This window comes from Oncorhynchus mykiss, chromosome 10 (genome assembly GCF_057628025.1).
Source record: "Oncorhynchus mykiss isolate SJ-2025 chromosome 10, ASM5762802v1, whole genome shotgun sequence".
In the NCBI taxonomy this organism is placed as follows: domain Eukaryota; kingdom Metazoa; phylum Chordata; class Actinopteri; order Salmoniformes; family Salmonidae; genus Oncorhynchus; species Oncorhynchus mykiss.
The window spans coordinates 58,846,998-58,862,580 of NC_143031.1; the positions used below are offsets into that span (position 1 = coordinate 58,846,998).

Here is a 15,583-nt window from a genome sequence, read left to right on the forward strand (position 1 = left end):
AGACAAGCCCCCTGTCTTTTCACGATGCGGGCGTCTGTCCCAGCCACCAAAAAGACTTAATCTGTAGGTTTCCCATCAGGGATTGTTGACAGAGATAAAAGTGAAGAGAATATCAAAATGTGTTGTTGTTCTGGGAAAAAAAAATAAAATAAATACTAAACTGTTCATGTTGGAAATTGTTACTAGGTTTGTTTGTTAGTGAATTGACACCTCCTGTCCTATTTTATTAAAGGGAAGATGTTATGGGTGTAAGATGGCACAGTGATGCCATCTGTTGGTAAATGTTCATTACTGCAACTCTTGTGTTTTACCGGGGTGCTTGAGATACCCGGATGTGTTGTGATGTACTGAACAAGACTGGTTACTCGCATCAATGCCTCTGTCTCGTCATTTAGCATTCAAACAATGTTCCTATGAAGGCCATATAAATGAAATGTTTTGGGCTTTTGGGACACCGGGACCAGGATTTGGCAATTGACCCATTACTACAGTTTACTTTGCATCTACATCACCAGACAACTAAAACAAACCCTCAGCGCCCAAATACCGCCTAGGTTGGCATACTGCCACAAGTAATCAAAACGGATGAAACACAGTGGAAAAGGACGAAACACAGTGGTGCAAATAAAGCGGCTGTGAAGAGACCTCTGAAGTCCCAGCAATAGAGAACTCGAAAATGACAACGCTTCAATATTTGGGAATATCAGTACGTTTCATCATCGGTAAGTAGGCTATTCATGTAGAAGTATTTTGTTTTGGTGTTTGTTACTGTTGTAATATACAGGCATGTCTTCTCAATGTACAGGCTAGCCTTTTAGACCTACTGTTATTCATTTATACATTTAATTCGTTGTCAATCTATTGTTTAGCCTATAGTCCTTGTCCTTTTTGAACACCATTCCCCACGAATAAACTCGGACAAAAAGTATACAGCTCTGGTATCAAAACCTGCCATTTCCCCGGAAAGAGGTTGTGAGTGAGAACAGTGCTGTTAGTCTGGTTCAGTCTCTCATCTCTACCGTACCACGACAGAGTCACATCTCTCACAGAACACACCACTGAACAGCTCTCACTGCCAGGGGGAAATCGCCAGGTATGATACCAGATGACACGGAGTACAAGGAGTGGAATGTCATACCTGAACATGCTAACCAAGCATGGGCTATCAGCAAATTGTAAAAAGCATTCCAAAAAATAATTGGTGTCAAATTTGAATGTAGACTAAATTACTCATATAGCCTATGACTTATCATAAGATCAAAATGTGTCAATTTGTGTGATGCCTTATTGAAATACTTTAAAAAATGTATATAGAAGCAGTCAGTCACATGAAAATGCGACATAACTTGTGCTGACTGATTACCTCATTATAATTTATCAGAGTGCGCTTTTGCCCCCATGTAGTCTATAGCCATCTCTTTTCTTTTGTTTTTCTTTCGTTTCTTTCTTGTGCACTATTTAGCCTAATAACTTAGGACCAAGGTAAAGAGTTTCAGGTTGGATATTCGCCAGATATTTGGGCTTTCAAACCTCAATAGCTTTCAAACTACTTAAGCCACAGACTCCAAATAAGTGTCAAGATGTTGGACAAATTGTGCACAACATTGCACAGGTCTTATTTTCACGATTTTGACATTAATTCACTTTCCAAAGCTAATAAACACTTGGAAATGTGAGCAACATTCCTTATTCAGAGTTTAATTAGTTAGGGAGCGCAAACAAAGTACAAACTTTTTTTACATTCTAATTTCAATAGCTCCTTGTTCAAGTGACCTACTGACATCAAACACAGTTCAGAATGTACATTCAGTGGGCTTACACATTGCACACCCTTTAGTTTGTCCATTTTCATCTCACACGTTTTTACATTAATTTTGTAAACTTTAGAATTTCAATAGCTCCTTGGTCATGTGACCTACTGACCTCGACCAAGGTTCAGAATGTCCACTGACTATCCTATATTGCACACCCTTTAATTTGCACATTTTCATCTCACACAATTTGACATGAATTTGCCTGCTCTTCCCCCCTGAAGGACAGTGCCACTCACACACCTATTCACTTGGGCCTTCCCCCTGGAGCCTTCCTGACCTCCAGGCCTCTAAGCCTACACTCCCTGCCCGCCTGCCTGCCCTCTCCCTAGGCCTGAGAGTGTATAGCTTACTCCCTGGAACTACAGATCTCTAGGCCTCCACACCTATTCTCCCTACCCGGTCAACACCCCTCTTACTGGGCATCATCTATCACCGTGTCCCGGGAGGGGCTCAGCCAGCTCCATAACCTTGCCCACCAGGCACCCCTCCCCGGACACTAAGATGTCTATATTCCGGCTGTCAGGAACCACGTGCACTTGGTAACCCGAAACAGGCTCTGTGCACCTGGTGACCCGCCCACTTTTTTTTCCAGCTCAGAGACTAAGTCCCCACTCCAACCTCTATGGCTTGAGTGCTGCCCCTAGCCCCCGAGTCCGGCTACCCCTGCTCGGACTCTGAGTGCCCCTCGCCTTGTATGGTGGCCTACTTGTGCACCTGGTGACTTCCACAGCGAGTCCCAACCTGACTCACAGTCATACCAGAGGACGGGCCTGGTTGGATGGGCGACCATCACCTAGCCCCCTAACCAATCCATATCCATCTACCCGCCTGCCGGGGCTCTCTCACACTCTGTGTCTGACACTTCTGCGTGCACCTGGTAACCCCTATGTAAAGAATGAGGATGGTGGAGGAAGACGCCTTTCGTCACAACAAAAGCTTGGATCGAGGGCTGACTTTCAATAGATCGCAGCGAGTGAGCTGCTCTTCTACATATGAAACCCTGACCCAGAATCAGGTCATCTACGAGTGGTTTAGAACCAGGTTCCCCACAAACATGCTATGCGCATTAGGAGAGGGGCGGCAACTCATCCGGCCGCACCCCAACATCATCACGAATGGTTTATCTCACCTGCCAAAAGAGGCAGGCTATCCCAGGCCAACCGAAGATCCGTGGCGCTACGTATCGTTACATTTATGGGGGATAATGACTCATAGGCATTCAGTCATAGTTCCACAGATGGTAACTTCGCACTATTGGCTCCTCAGCCAAGCACATACGCCAAATGTGCTTGGGTGATTTGAGTGCAAACGCAACAGGTGGATACGCTCCTTTGAATTTCATCAAAGTTGACATTCAGTGATCTGTGCCCGGTGTGAACCTAGGCTTCTTCCGTCTGTTTTATGGGTCCACAGCAAATCAATTGGCATGGATGGTACTACCCACATAAAGGTACGCCTCCCTCCCCAGAAAAGCTGTAGATACCTCTCCCCACTTCGTAGGGCATGAGTCAGATCCATGCAATTCCATATCACCAATGGGTTTAGTCTCCGCCTCGAGTCTAGTGAGCGTAGAGGAGACCTCGCCACCTACAATGTGTGGTGTCCCACACTCAGGTAAGCCTAAGGCCTGGTAGTATCAGCAAATGTTAAGGCACATGCCATCTCCACTACATGCTCCAAGGAGCATAGAGGAGAGCTCCCACATAGAATGTATAGAGTCCCGCAGGCAGACCTGAGAGCTGGCAGTGTCTATAACCACTAAGCACATACCATCTCCATTTAGTGCTCCACTGTTAACGGGTCCAGCCGAGGCCAGCTTTTGTTTCAAACTTTCACGATTTAGAGTTAGATAAGTATACGGGGGACGTGTGTTTAAACGTTTCACCACATACGCTCTGTGATCAGACTGATGCCAGTAGTACACTTTCATCAGCCTTCTCCCAGGACTTAACTCCCCCCTCCTAGCCAAAGCCAGGCATGTGTTCAAGCCATCATTCTCTGATTGGTTTCTGTCAAGGTCAGGATTCACTTACAGGAGCCCCGCAGCAAATCATTGAGTCTGGTGGAACCGCCCTCCACATTTTCATGCTTGACTGAAAGCCCCATATTCCAGGACCGACTTTTGCCTTCCGTTAACGATCAACAGTCGTCACCATCTGCAGGACTCTTTGCGTACGGACTAGTACCGAGGTAACTGCCGTTTGGTTTGCATCGTTAGCGACACCTGAAAACAGGTGACATACAGGGAGGGATAGAAGAGCCCTGCTAGAAGGTTACCTTGTTATCTCCCTTACCCCCACTGTCCTAACATGCTAGAGACAATTTGTCTCCTAGCCAGTGGCGAGAGGATGGCGAAGGAGCGACTGCTCCCCAGCTGTGACTCAATTCCCGCTTCACACCCCAGCCCAACCGACCCAGCCCTTAGATCCAATCCTTATCCCGAAGTTTAGGATGTGACTTTCCAACTTCCCTTACATACCTTTGTTCTAACATGCCAGAGGCTGTTCACCTTGGAGACCTGCTACGGATATGGCTACAGCCCGGCGCAAGATTTACACCATCTCCCCCGGATTTTCAAGGGCCAATGAGAGCTCACCAGACACCGTCGGAACCGCAACGCTTTCCAAGGCTTGGACCCCGCCAGTCCGTGGACATTCTGAACCTTGGTTGAGTCCAGTTGGTCACATGACCAAGCAGCTATTGAAATTAGAAAGCTTGAAAAACATTGAAAATTCATGTGAAATCATGCAAGATGAAAATGGACAAACATAAGGGTGTGCAATATATAAGGCTAGTCGGTAGATATTCTGAAAGTAGCTTAAGGGTAGTAGGTCATGAGACTAAGGAGCTTTTGAAAATTATCGTAAAATCTCATGAGATGCAAATGGACAGACAAGTGTGTGCAATGTGTAGGCCCACTGTGTACAGGTTCATAATGAGCTATTGAATTTAAAATGTTTAAATAAATAATTTAAAATAGTGTGAGATGTAAATCAACAAAAAGTGTGTACAATGTGTCTCTGCCATCGGGTTAGCTAGAACCAGTTTTAGAAGTAATGGTTAAAGAGCTATTGAAATTGAAAACATTTGATTTGTCACCATGTTGACGGTCCCTGGCTGCTGTTGGTGGACCAAGGAAAACTGCAGGCGAATCCCGATTTGGGCAATGATTGCAGACTCCAAACTGTTTATCTTCACCATGGACTCCTTCCCTTTGGCATTGATTAATTGTAATTTATTAGGCTATATCCGATTTATTTAAAACACATTTTTGGTGAAAATGTTTCATAGCGACCATAAAGAAGCATGCTCGTTTTACAAACTGTTTTGGCGTAGCCTACTCTACGCGGGAAGAGTAGGCTTATTTTTTTTCCTAGCATAGTCAATTTATTTATTTCAGAAATGAACCTAATTATTTCAAATCAAACTTTAGTTGTCACATGCGCCGAATACATGTGAAGAAGAATTTGTGTCTACATGTGTAGACCTTATGGTGAAATGCTTACTTACAAGCCCGTAAGAATGTGAAATGTCAGAATAATAGCAGAGAAAATGATTAATTTCAGCTTTTATTTCGTTCATCACATTCCCAGTGGGTCATAAGTTTACATACATTCAATTTGTATTTGGTAGCTTTGCCTTTAAATTGTTTAACTTGGGTCAAACATCTTGGGTAGCCTTCCACAAGCTTCCCACAATAAGTTGGGTGAATTTTGGCCCATTCCTTCTGTCAGGGCTGGTGTAACTGAGTCAGGTTTGTAGGCCTCCTTGCTCGCACACGCTTTTTCAGTTCTGCCCACACATTTTCTATAGGATTGAGGGCAGGGCTTTGTGATGGCCACTCCAATACCTGGACTTTGTTGTCCTTAAGCCATTTTGCCACAACTTTGGAAGTATGCTTGGGGTCATTGTCCATATGGAAGATCATTTTGGGACCATGCTTTAACTTCCTGACTGATGTCTTGAGATGTTGCTTCAATATATATACACATAATTTTCCTCCTCATGAAGCCATCTATTTTGTGAAGTGCACCAGTCCCTCCTTCAGCAAAGCACCCCCACAACATGATGCTGCCACCCCCGTGCTTCACGGTTGGGATGGTGTTCTTCAGCTTGCAAGCATCCCCCTTTTTCCTCCAAATATAATGATAATCGTTATGGCCAAACCGTTCTATTTTTGTTTCATCAGACCAGAGGACAATTCTCCAAAAAGTACGATCTTTATCCCCATGTGCAGTTGCAAACCATAGTCTGGCTTTTTTATGGTGGTTTTGGAGCAGTGGCTTCTTCCTTGCCGAGCGACCTTATCCATTACTGTGGATATAGATACTTTGTACCTGTTTCCTCCAGCATCTTCACAAGGTCCTTTGCTGTTGTTCTTGTATTGATTTGTACTTTTTGCACCAGAGTACGTTCATCTCTAGGAGACAGAACGCGTCTCCTTCCTGAGCGGTATGACGGCTTCATAGTCCCATGGGGTTTATACTTGCGTACTATTGTTTGTACAGATTAACGTGGTACCTTCAGGCGTTTGGAAATTGCTCTCAAGGATGAACCAGATTTGTGGAGGTCTACTATTTTATTTCTGAGGTGTTGGCTGATGTCTTTTGATTTTCCCATGATGTCAAGCAAGGAGGCACAGAGTTTGAAGGTAGGCCTTGAAATACATCCACAGGTACACCTCCAATTGACTCAAATGATGTCAATTAGCCTATCAGGAGCTTCTAAAGCGATGACATAATTTTCTGGAATTCCAAGCTGTTTAAAGGCAGCCAACGTGGTGCATGTAATCTTCTGACCCACTGGAATTGTGATTTAGTGAAATAATCTGTCTGTAAACAATTGTTGGAAAAATGACTTGTGTCATGCACAAAGTAGATGTCCTAACCGACTTGCCAATAATACAGTTTGTTAACAAGAAATTTGTGGAGTGGTTGAAAAACAAGTTTTAATGACTCCAACATAACAGACTTCAACTGTATGTATTTATGTTTAGTGTATGTAGCCTACACTAAGTAAATAGAAGGCATGCTTGTAGGAGTTCAGTTTGTCCTTCCTTTTTATCTTCTCTCAAACTCATATATATATATATATATATATATATATATATATATATATATATGTGTATGTATGTATGTATGTATGTATGTATGTGTGTGTGTGTGTGTGTGTATATATATATATATATATATATATATATATATATATATATATATATATATATACACACACACACACACACACACACACACACACACACACACACACACACACACACACACGCTTGGTAAAATTAGGAATCACAATGTCCAGAAAAGACCACAGCTGACACAAGGAAAAACGGAACACTCACAGAAATGTGTAATGTCAGTTAGTATTATACGTAATGTTTTTTCTCTGTCTCTGTGCTTTAAGTGTTAAAGTAAAGAACTACTTTGTTATTTTTTTGCACGGAGGACATGATAGTGCAGATGCCTCAGAGGGTTGAAGAAACTGTTTACTCAGGTGTTCGCATTAGACAACCCACTGAAGATGACCATAGTCATTGTTCATAATATTGCCTTATTAGGTCTATGGCATTTCATTACTCAGATCTGTCCCTTACGGTCCTGACTTCTGTCAGTTGCTAATCACATTGCTGCATTACTGTAACTGAAGCTGCAATCCGTATTATGTGAGCTTCCATTTCTTTTTAACATTTACATTTTTGTAAACAACATTTCCGGCTTTTCAGAACAACTCGGCCATGTGCTTGGGGTATAGGCCTAGCCTGGTATAACCATCCTGATCTCGCAAGCTTTACAAAGTGTTTCGCTATCTTTGTAGCGAAACACATTGTAAGATCAGGATGGTTATATGAGGCTAGTGTAGGCCTGCTTCTTCACATTATGAAATCTAATGTCTGGTATTAGCTTACAAGTGGTGTGGGTTGGCAAAGCAGGCATACTGGGTTGACGTTCTTCCCAACTGAACTAGATTTCACAACTTCATTGGTTGTTCTACAATAGTTGTGTAACTCGTACTGCAGTTTACACATATGCACTCTTGCAAATGAAAGAACACAAATGTGTTTGACATCTTAGAATATAGAGTTGATTATAGAACCCATGGTGAGTACATCACCAAAGGTGGCCAATCCATGGTCTGCTAGGGCTGAAGTTCATGCATGCATATCAGACTACACCCACAAAATGATCGTGTAGAGAATTGCACGTTATCGTGTAATCAGGCTCATTCAACCTATTAACAATGTTTTGGCCAACCCGAGAATGAGCCATTTCCCAATGTTATACCTTTTTGTGGATGAGAGGAGTGATGCTAGGCTTAAAATGTTCTGCACACACCTGACACTTTTTATTAATTAGACATGAATTACAATCTGTCTTATGTCTGGTATTTACTTAGATAGTGTACCATTAAAAACTTGACCATACTTGCTGGAGTATAGACATGGCTGTGTTCTGACTTGAGATCTGCAACTCTTACTTTTGTGTAAACCATTAATTGATGTAAAAGGGAGATTTTTATGGGAATTGAAGTTCCTACTTTTTTTTTTATTTAACTAGGCAAGTCAGTTAAGAACAAATTCGTATTTACAATGACGGCCTACCAGGGAACAGTGGGTTAACTGCCTTGTTCAGGTGCAGAACAACATTTTTACCTTGTCAGCTCAGGGATTCGAACCAGCAACCTTTCGGTTACAGGCCCAATCCTCGAAACACTAGGCTACCTGCCGCCCCTTGACCCGTTGATTTATTCCACATTTTGTTGTATTACAGCCTGAATTAAAAATGATTACATTTATTTTCCTCTCATCCAGCTACACACAAATAAATGCAGAAATATCCAATTTACATTAGTATTCACACCCCTGAGTCAACCAGGTTTTCCTCTAAGATTTTGCCTGTGCTTAGCTCTATTCCATTTATTTTTATCCCCCAAAAATCGATCTAGTCCTTGCCGATGATAAACATACCCATAAAACATTGAAGCCACCACCATGCTTGAAAATATGAAGAGGGGTACTCAGTGATGTGTTGGCTTTGCCCCAATCGTAACACTTTGCATTCAGGACATTAATTTAATTTATTTAACAGGATGCATGTTTTCAAATATTTTTTATTCCGTACAAGCTACCTTCTTTTCACTGTATCGTTTAGGTTAGCATTGTAGAGTAACTACAATGTTGTTGACCTATCCTCATTTTTCTCCTATCACATTAAACTGTCACTGTTTTAAAGTCACCATTGGCCTCATGGTGAAATCATGGTGAAATCCTTCCTCTCCGGTAACTGAGTAAGGAAGGTCGCCTGTATCTTTGTGACTGTGTGTATTGATACACCATCCAACGTGTAATTAATAACTTCACCATGCTCCAAGGGATATTTCTAAAAACATAATGCCACTTTGACATTATGGGGTATTGTGTGTAGGTGAGTGACACACATCTCAATTAAATCCATTGTAAATCCAGGCTGTAAAACACCAAAATGTGGAAAAGGTCAAGAGGTTTCAATACTTTCTGAAGGCATTGTAGATCTCAAGTCAAAATACCTACCGCCCATTATGCACATACTGCATTTGATTGTACCAATATTTGAAAATGTTTTGCATGTGCCTTGCAATTTACAGTATGTACACACAAAGGTAATACATGTACTTTCAAAAGACAGCAGCCATCAACTGACTGCCTGAACCTGTTCATCTTATGAACATGTTTGGACTTGTTGATTTGTTTCCCCAGTCCTCTGAAAATCTTACTGACTCTGATAGTGGCTACTAAAAGCTTGAGAGAAAGCTTTGCTAATACAGCATTGTTTCTATTTTGTACCACATAATGGACTGGACAGGATGTCATTATACTTGGAAATTAGACCGAGTGATGGATGGACTTCAAATACTGATTTGTATCATGGGTGACCTGCTTGATACTAACACACAGCACTCTGAGGTCATTGTGTGAGGATGTGGGTTTGGCATGTAAGAATGTATTGGTGAACCTTTGACCTCTTGGGAAAATCAGACAACAGGAGATGATGCTCGTCGGGATGTGGCAATTTCCTCCATTTTCGTCTGACAAAAGAATAGTTTATACATATAAAATACAGTTTAAAAAACTATGATGGAGATATTTTTGCCAGAACACTAATAGGCTACCTGGCGATCTGATTTCAGTTTCATATTTCAGATGGGCCTAGTCCAGCAAACATATTACATAACCGCAACCAATCCCAACAAATGGATTGGTAATTATTGGTAATGTCATGACCTTCCCTAATGTTGTGGCAATGTAATCTACCACTAATTACTAATCCATTACATCGGGGTTGGTCGTGGTTAGGTAACGTGTGTGCTGTGAGTTTGGGTGGCTACTGGCTATATTGTATGTGTAATATTATGGGATGAAGATGCAACATATTCTGGTGAATTTATTATGATATTTGTGAGGAAGAACAGGGCTACCCGGCTGGCAAGGAGCACTCCTAGTTGAAATTGGATCCTAAAATGAATTAATTTCTGCTCCAAATGCAGGTGTAAAACAGTTTATTTCTGTATCTGGCGTTTTGAAAATACATCAACCTTTATGCTGTAATGACAAGCTACATTTGCGCAGCGATTTTGAGCGCATGATTTAGTGTTCACACATACATGGACATGGACCCAAGTTTTGCAACACTACTTTTTGGTGGTAGTGGATCAAAAAGTTTGAAAACCACTGTGATATATATGATAGTGGCAACAAATGGAGTTGGGGTGGATATAGTAATGGTATTTCTGACAGTCTTCTATTTTGACTGGAATTGTGTGCCTATTCCAGTTCAAAACAGTGTTGCTAAATTATTTACTCATCAGATTATGCTGCGTTCCCCTCTTCTTGTAATAATTGCCCAAGAGTCTGTGGGGGTGCATTTTTTTTTAGTTTGAGCACATACCCCCCAAAATGACACCCCCCATCAATCAAATATTGTAAGAGCATTCTGCTTATTGTCTGCTTATGTCTCTTTTATTTATCCTACAGTTCTGACTTGGTGTACAGGGAGAATACTGTAAGGATGACCCATGTTCTGAATTCTGTCGCTGTACATTTCAAAAGTGCTGAACAAATAGTTATATTGACTACGTCCGTCTTAGCCTCTGTTTGTCACTGTTATAGTGCAATTAATGTATTGTTTGGTGTGGTGTTCTGTAGTGGCTTTGCTGGCATACATCTAAAAAATAAGTTGAATTTGCCCCACCAATTGCCACTGAAACGGAACGTGCAATAATTATGTAAATGACATATGTGACCGACCGCCTTGATTCGGTCTTATGTAGCAAAATTTGAAATTGTGTTTTTAACGTCGGATAAAAGCAGAGACACAGAGCTACAAAATTGTATATCATGCACTGCATTTGAGGAACAATGGGAAAGTAATTATTCTTTGAAAGTTGATAAACTTCTAACCTCACTTTTGAGAAAATGGCCTTTGAATGTTTTGGTACCTACTGGAGAGCTCTTCATTGTCTACACCCATTCAGCATCATTCACACCCTCTTATGCTTTTGCCCCATCCATCTCTTTAAGGGTTGATCTGAGCATTCTGTCCTAACAACAACAGTCAAGCACCCAAGCTAACTGGCTAATGTTGGCTAGCTTGCTAGCTACTTCTAGACACAAATGACAGAACAGCTCACTGACCATTTTACTTGCCTTAGCAGAGCTGGTTAGGCTGTTTTTATGTTATCCAGAGCATTGGTGATTGCAACTGTGCTGTTGGCAAAAATGTAAGCTTTTTTTGCCAGCGTTTACTGACAGCGGCAATATTCAACAGGTGTTAAGCGTTCGTAAATTTGTCAGCTATTCTGCGTTCTAGCGCACTCAGATGAGAGTGCTCTGAAATAAGAGTAGATAGCCAGATCGACTTTACCAGCTACGTCTATCAACAGTTGTCGCAGTGACATTCTATTGAAATGGTTACTTGCACAGTGGAGTATTTTGTTAAGACATGTAGCTAGCTAGCTAGGTAGAACATTAATCATAATCCCAACTCATAACGTTACTATCCTGCATGAATCTGCAGGTAGCTAACCAACCAGGTTTAATGTTAGCTAGCTAACATAACTAGCAAAGCAAATGGCTCTGAGACACGAATAATAAGATCATGACTGTACCGTTAGCTAGCGAGTCAGCCAGCTAATGTTAGCTAGCATGCTAGTAGTACACTTTAACTTGAAATGAAAACAACTTTCTGTTAAAAATGTAAACGTGTAATATCTGAAAATGTAGCTAGCTATACTATCTTACCCATGTACATCAAGGATGGACGCCTCTCCCGGTCACGGATGCCATGGTTTCCCTTAGTTTCAAGATGTAATCTGGAGACAGTTGTTTTCTCCATCTCTTTAGCTATCATTCCATTGATTTCAAAACTCGGCTTCTCCAGAAACTGGAGAGCAACACTTATGCAGTTTTACTATGTGATAGATTTTTAAAAAGTCGCATTAGATAGGATTACTACACATACTGACCAGCTCAAATAAACAGAAGCATGCTATATGGCAGACCAATCCAAACTCATCTCTCTGCATGTCCAGCCCACTCATTATCTCAGCCAATCATGGCTAGTGGGAAGGTTGATAACTTTTTCTGTGGTTTAACCAACAAGGCTCATTATTTAACCATTGTGTTCGTGTTTACAGATGGCATACAAGCTTGTTATTAAGGCACATTAAAGTTCACATGTTACAGAAGGCATTTCTGCCCCCAAAAACGCATTTTGATAAAAATAAAAAAAAATCCTGTGAAGACGTGACTTGAGATATACGCCTAGTTTCCTGAATCAGGTCACAACTGATGTTAATGCTCTTTTAGTACAAGAGCTGTTTGAAAAGACTGACATTTCAGCATATTTTGGTGGGATGAAGTTTTGGCCTGTCTGGTAAATTAGTTAACTGACCAATAAGAAAGAGAGTCCCAAACCTCTGCCAATAACTCATTTTCAGTTATCCCCTCCCCACTAAGACCACTACCACATAGTCCTAGCAAAATTCTTGCTTGAGAAATTGCTCTCTGCAAATTATCTATTTTTGTAATTTTTTAAACCATTTTAAATTGTAACCAATGATTTGACATTGAGATAAAACGGCTGCATTGATCCTTTAAGATAAATCCTTTGCAGCCTTGTTTACAATTTCAAAAACTATAATGTGAGATGTAATCTACATCTCCATAAGGCTGATAGAAATCTCATTATTTAATTTCATAATTTTCATTTTGAGTGGCATTATTTTAATATATAGCCTACACTTTCTCGTTCTGAACTTCTTACGAGTTGGACAGGTGCGGCTTCATAACAAGATCACAAGAGCAGCTGCTTACCAATGTGGCAGTTCAACCTCAGACACTGCCAAAACCATTGTATCTAACAACACTAAATCACTCTGATCTGATGATATAAAAAATAATAATAAACCTTTAATAATAAACCTTCCCCATTAGTGAGAGAACACCAAACAGACCTGAAGTAAGATCAGTGTCTTTCCCTGCCTTCAAACAGTGCAGCTGATTGAAAAAGCTGTATGGCTGCACTTTCTCATGAGCTGTATGTTATGAACTAAACTGGGGTATTTGTGTCTAAAGAAACATTTAATCATGTTTGAATCTTTCATATAATCTGTATTGCGTATTGCATTGTACTAAGGATTGGATCCTTTTAAAATATTTTTTCCCCCTCAATGACATCTCCAAATCTAACTGCCTGTAGCTCAGGCCCTGAAGCAAGGGTATGTATTTTCTTTGTACCATTTGAAAGGAAACACTGAAGTTTATGGAAATGTAAAACAAATGTAGGATAATATAACACATTAGATCTGGTAAACAAATATTATTATTATTATTATTGTTTTTTTTTGTACCATCCTCTTGCAAGAGAAAGGAGAAAGGCCCAAATGTATTATTCCAGCCCAGGTGCAATTTAGATATTGACCACTAGATGGCAGCATTATATGTGCAACGTTTTAGACTGATCCAAGGTCCATTGCATTTCTGTTCAAAATTGTGTATCAAGACTGCCCAAATGTGCCTAATTTGTTTATTAATAACTTTGTTCAAAATTGTGCACTCTCCTCCACCAATAGCATGGTATTATTTCACTGTAATAGCTACTGTAAATTGGACAGTGCAGTTAGATTAACAAGAAGTTAAGCTTTCTGACAATATCATATGTCTATGTCCTGTGAAAACTTTGTGTTACTTACAACCTCATGCTAATCGCATTAGCCGACGTTAGCTCAACTGGATCCCACAGGGGATCCACCAATCCTGAGCAAGTTAATAATTTCTGTGCACTTTGTCCTGTGCATTTTGAAGTGGGTAGCAGCAGTGGAGTCTGAGAAAGCAGCTCTACATGCTTCTCCAATGTGATCACATGCCAGCACGGAACAGTGTTCAGCGATAGCTAATGCCATGGTGGCCTCAGCCTTTTTTGCAGAGTAATTTTTTTAAACCATAAATGGCAGCTTGTTTTGGGTGGAACGGTTATAAGGCTTTGCCTTTTGAGTATGTTTTTCAGTTGTCATGTGTTTTTTTTTACATCACTAAGTTTGGCGTAGAAATCAGCCTTACAATACAGGCAGTATGCCCATGTATCATCTCCAATAAACGGCTTCAACCAGCCTTTGAATTCAGGGTTTGATTCCCACTCCTTCCTGTATTTTTGAGTCTGCAGTTTAGACTGAGACATGATGAGCTAGCCAGCTAGATGTTTAGCTTATGTCACTGAGAGGCACACACACAGTGGACAAGGTGAGTAAGCGACTGAGTCGCTAAGTTGGCAACACTGCAGGTGTGTCCCATATTGCTGACAACCCTCCCGGCTAAGCCCACCTGCATCCTAATAAGGAAAACAAGAGCAAAGAGAAAGAGTATGGCAGACAGGGAGGGAGGGTCAACACTACTAACTATGTCTTCCCTGTCTGACCTTACCTGTTATGTGTGCTTTTCCATTGTCTTATCACTACTCCTATCTGATCATTCCCAAAGAGTTTTCTCTGTAATTCATGGAGTTGAACATTCCTCTCTGCCAAACCCACATCTTAACCCTGCATCAATTACAGAATGCTGGTAGTTGTATGCTGTATCTGGTTGAAATACAATAGTGTCAAATACATACTAAGTTAATATAAAGTGAATAAGTTAATGACTATGACACCTATGTCCAATATGGTTAAGAACACTACAGAAACCTTCCTATCAGGCTTTAATGCAGTTTGGTAAATAGTGGAGAACATAAGAGACTCTCTAGAGCGGAGATACAAGTAGGACAAACCTACATAAAAGCATTCATCCACACGTTTAAACATGCCCATGAGATCATCAGGTTTGGCAGTCCACATTTCAGGGAGTGGATGTGGTGCCATGATTTAACTCATTTACTTGTTTACATACTACTAATCACGGTTTTCAAACAAATGTTAATAACAATAATATCGCATTTTCATCAAGCACAATGAAAAAATACACATCGAAAATCACAGTAAAGACATACACACAGCATGCAACGGACAAATAAATATCAGTGCTATACAGTATGTATGTGCAATGAACTCTACTCAATCATATAACAGTCATAATTAAATTAATACATGTCTGATCTGTACAAAAGCTGTTTTTTTGGGTGGAAATGTAATTTGCTGAGCTGGAGCACCAGGATCAGGTCAACGCTGTAGTTGACACATGTTAGGATGGAAACGACAACAATTAAGTTGCATTTTTATCAGCCCACTTCTAG

The 15,583-nt window shown here is 40.8% G+C and overlaps 1 protein-coding gene across 1 annotated transcript in view; it reads left to right on the forward strand.

Annotated features, from left to right (window-relative positions):
* Window positions 1–330: 330 nt before the first annotated feature.
* Window positions 331–15,583, forward strand: part of LOC149980092 (signaling lymphocytic activation molecule-like) — a 54,750-nt gene continuing 39,497 nt past the window's right edge. The window contains exon 1 of the mRNA XM_090187216.1: window positions 331–722. Coding sequence (XP_090043342.1) covers window positions 677–722 — 46 coding nt within the window. The 5' untranslated portion in view covers window positions 331–676. The remainder of the gene's footprint in view (window positions 723–15,583) is intronic.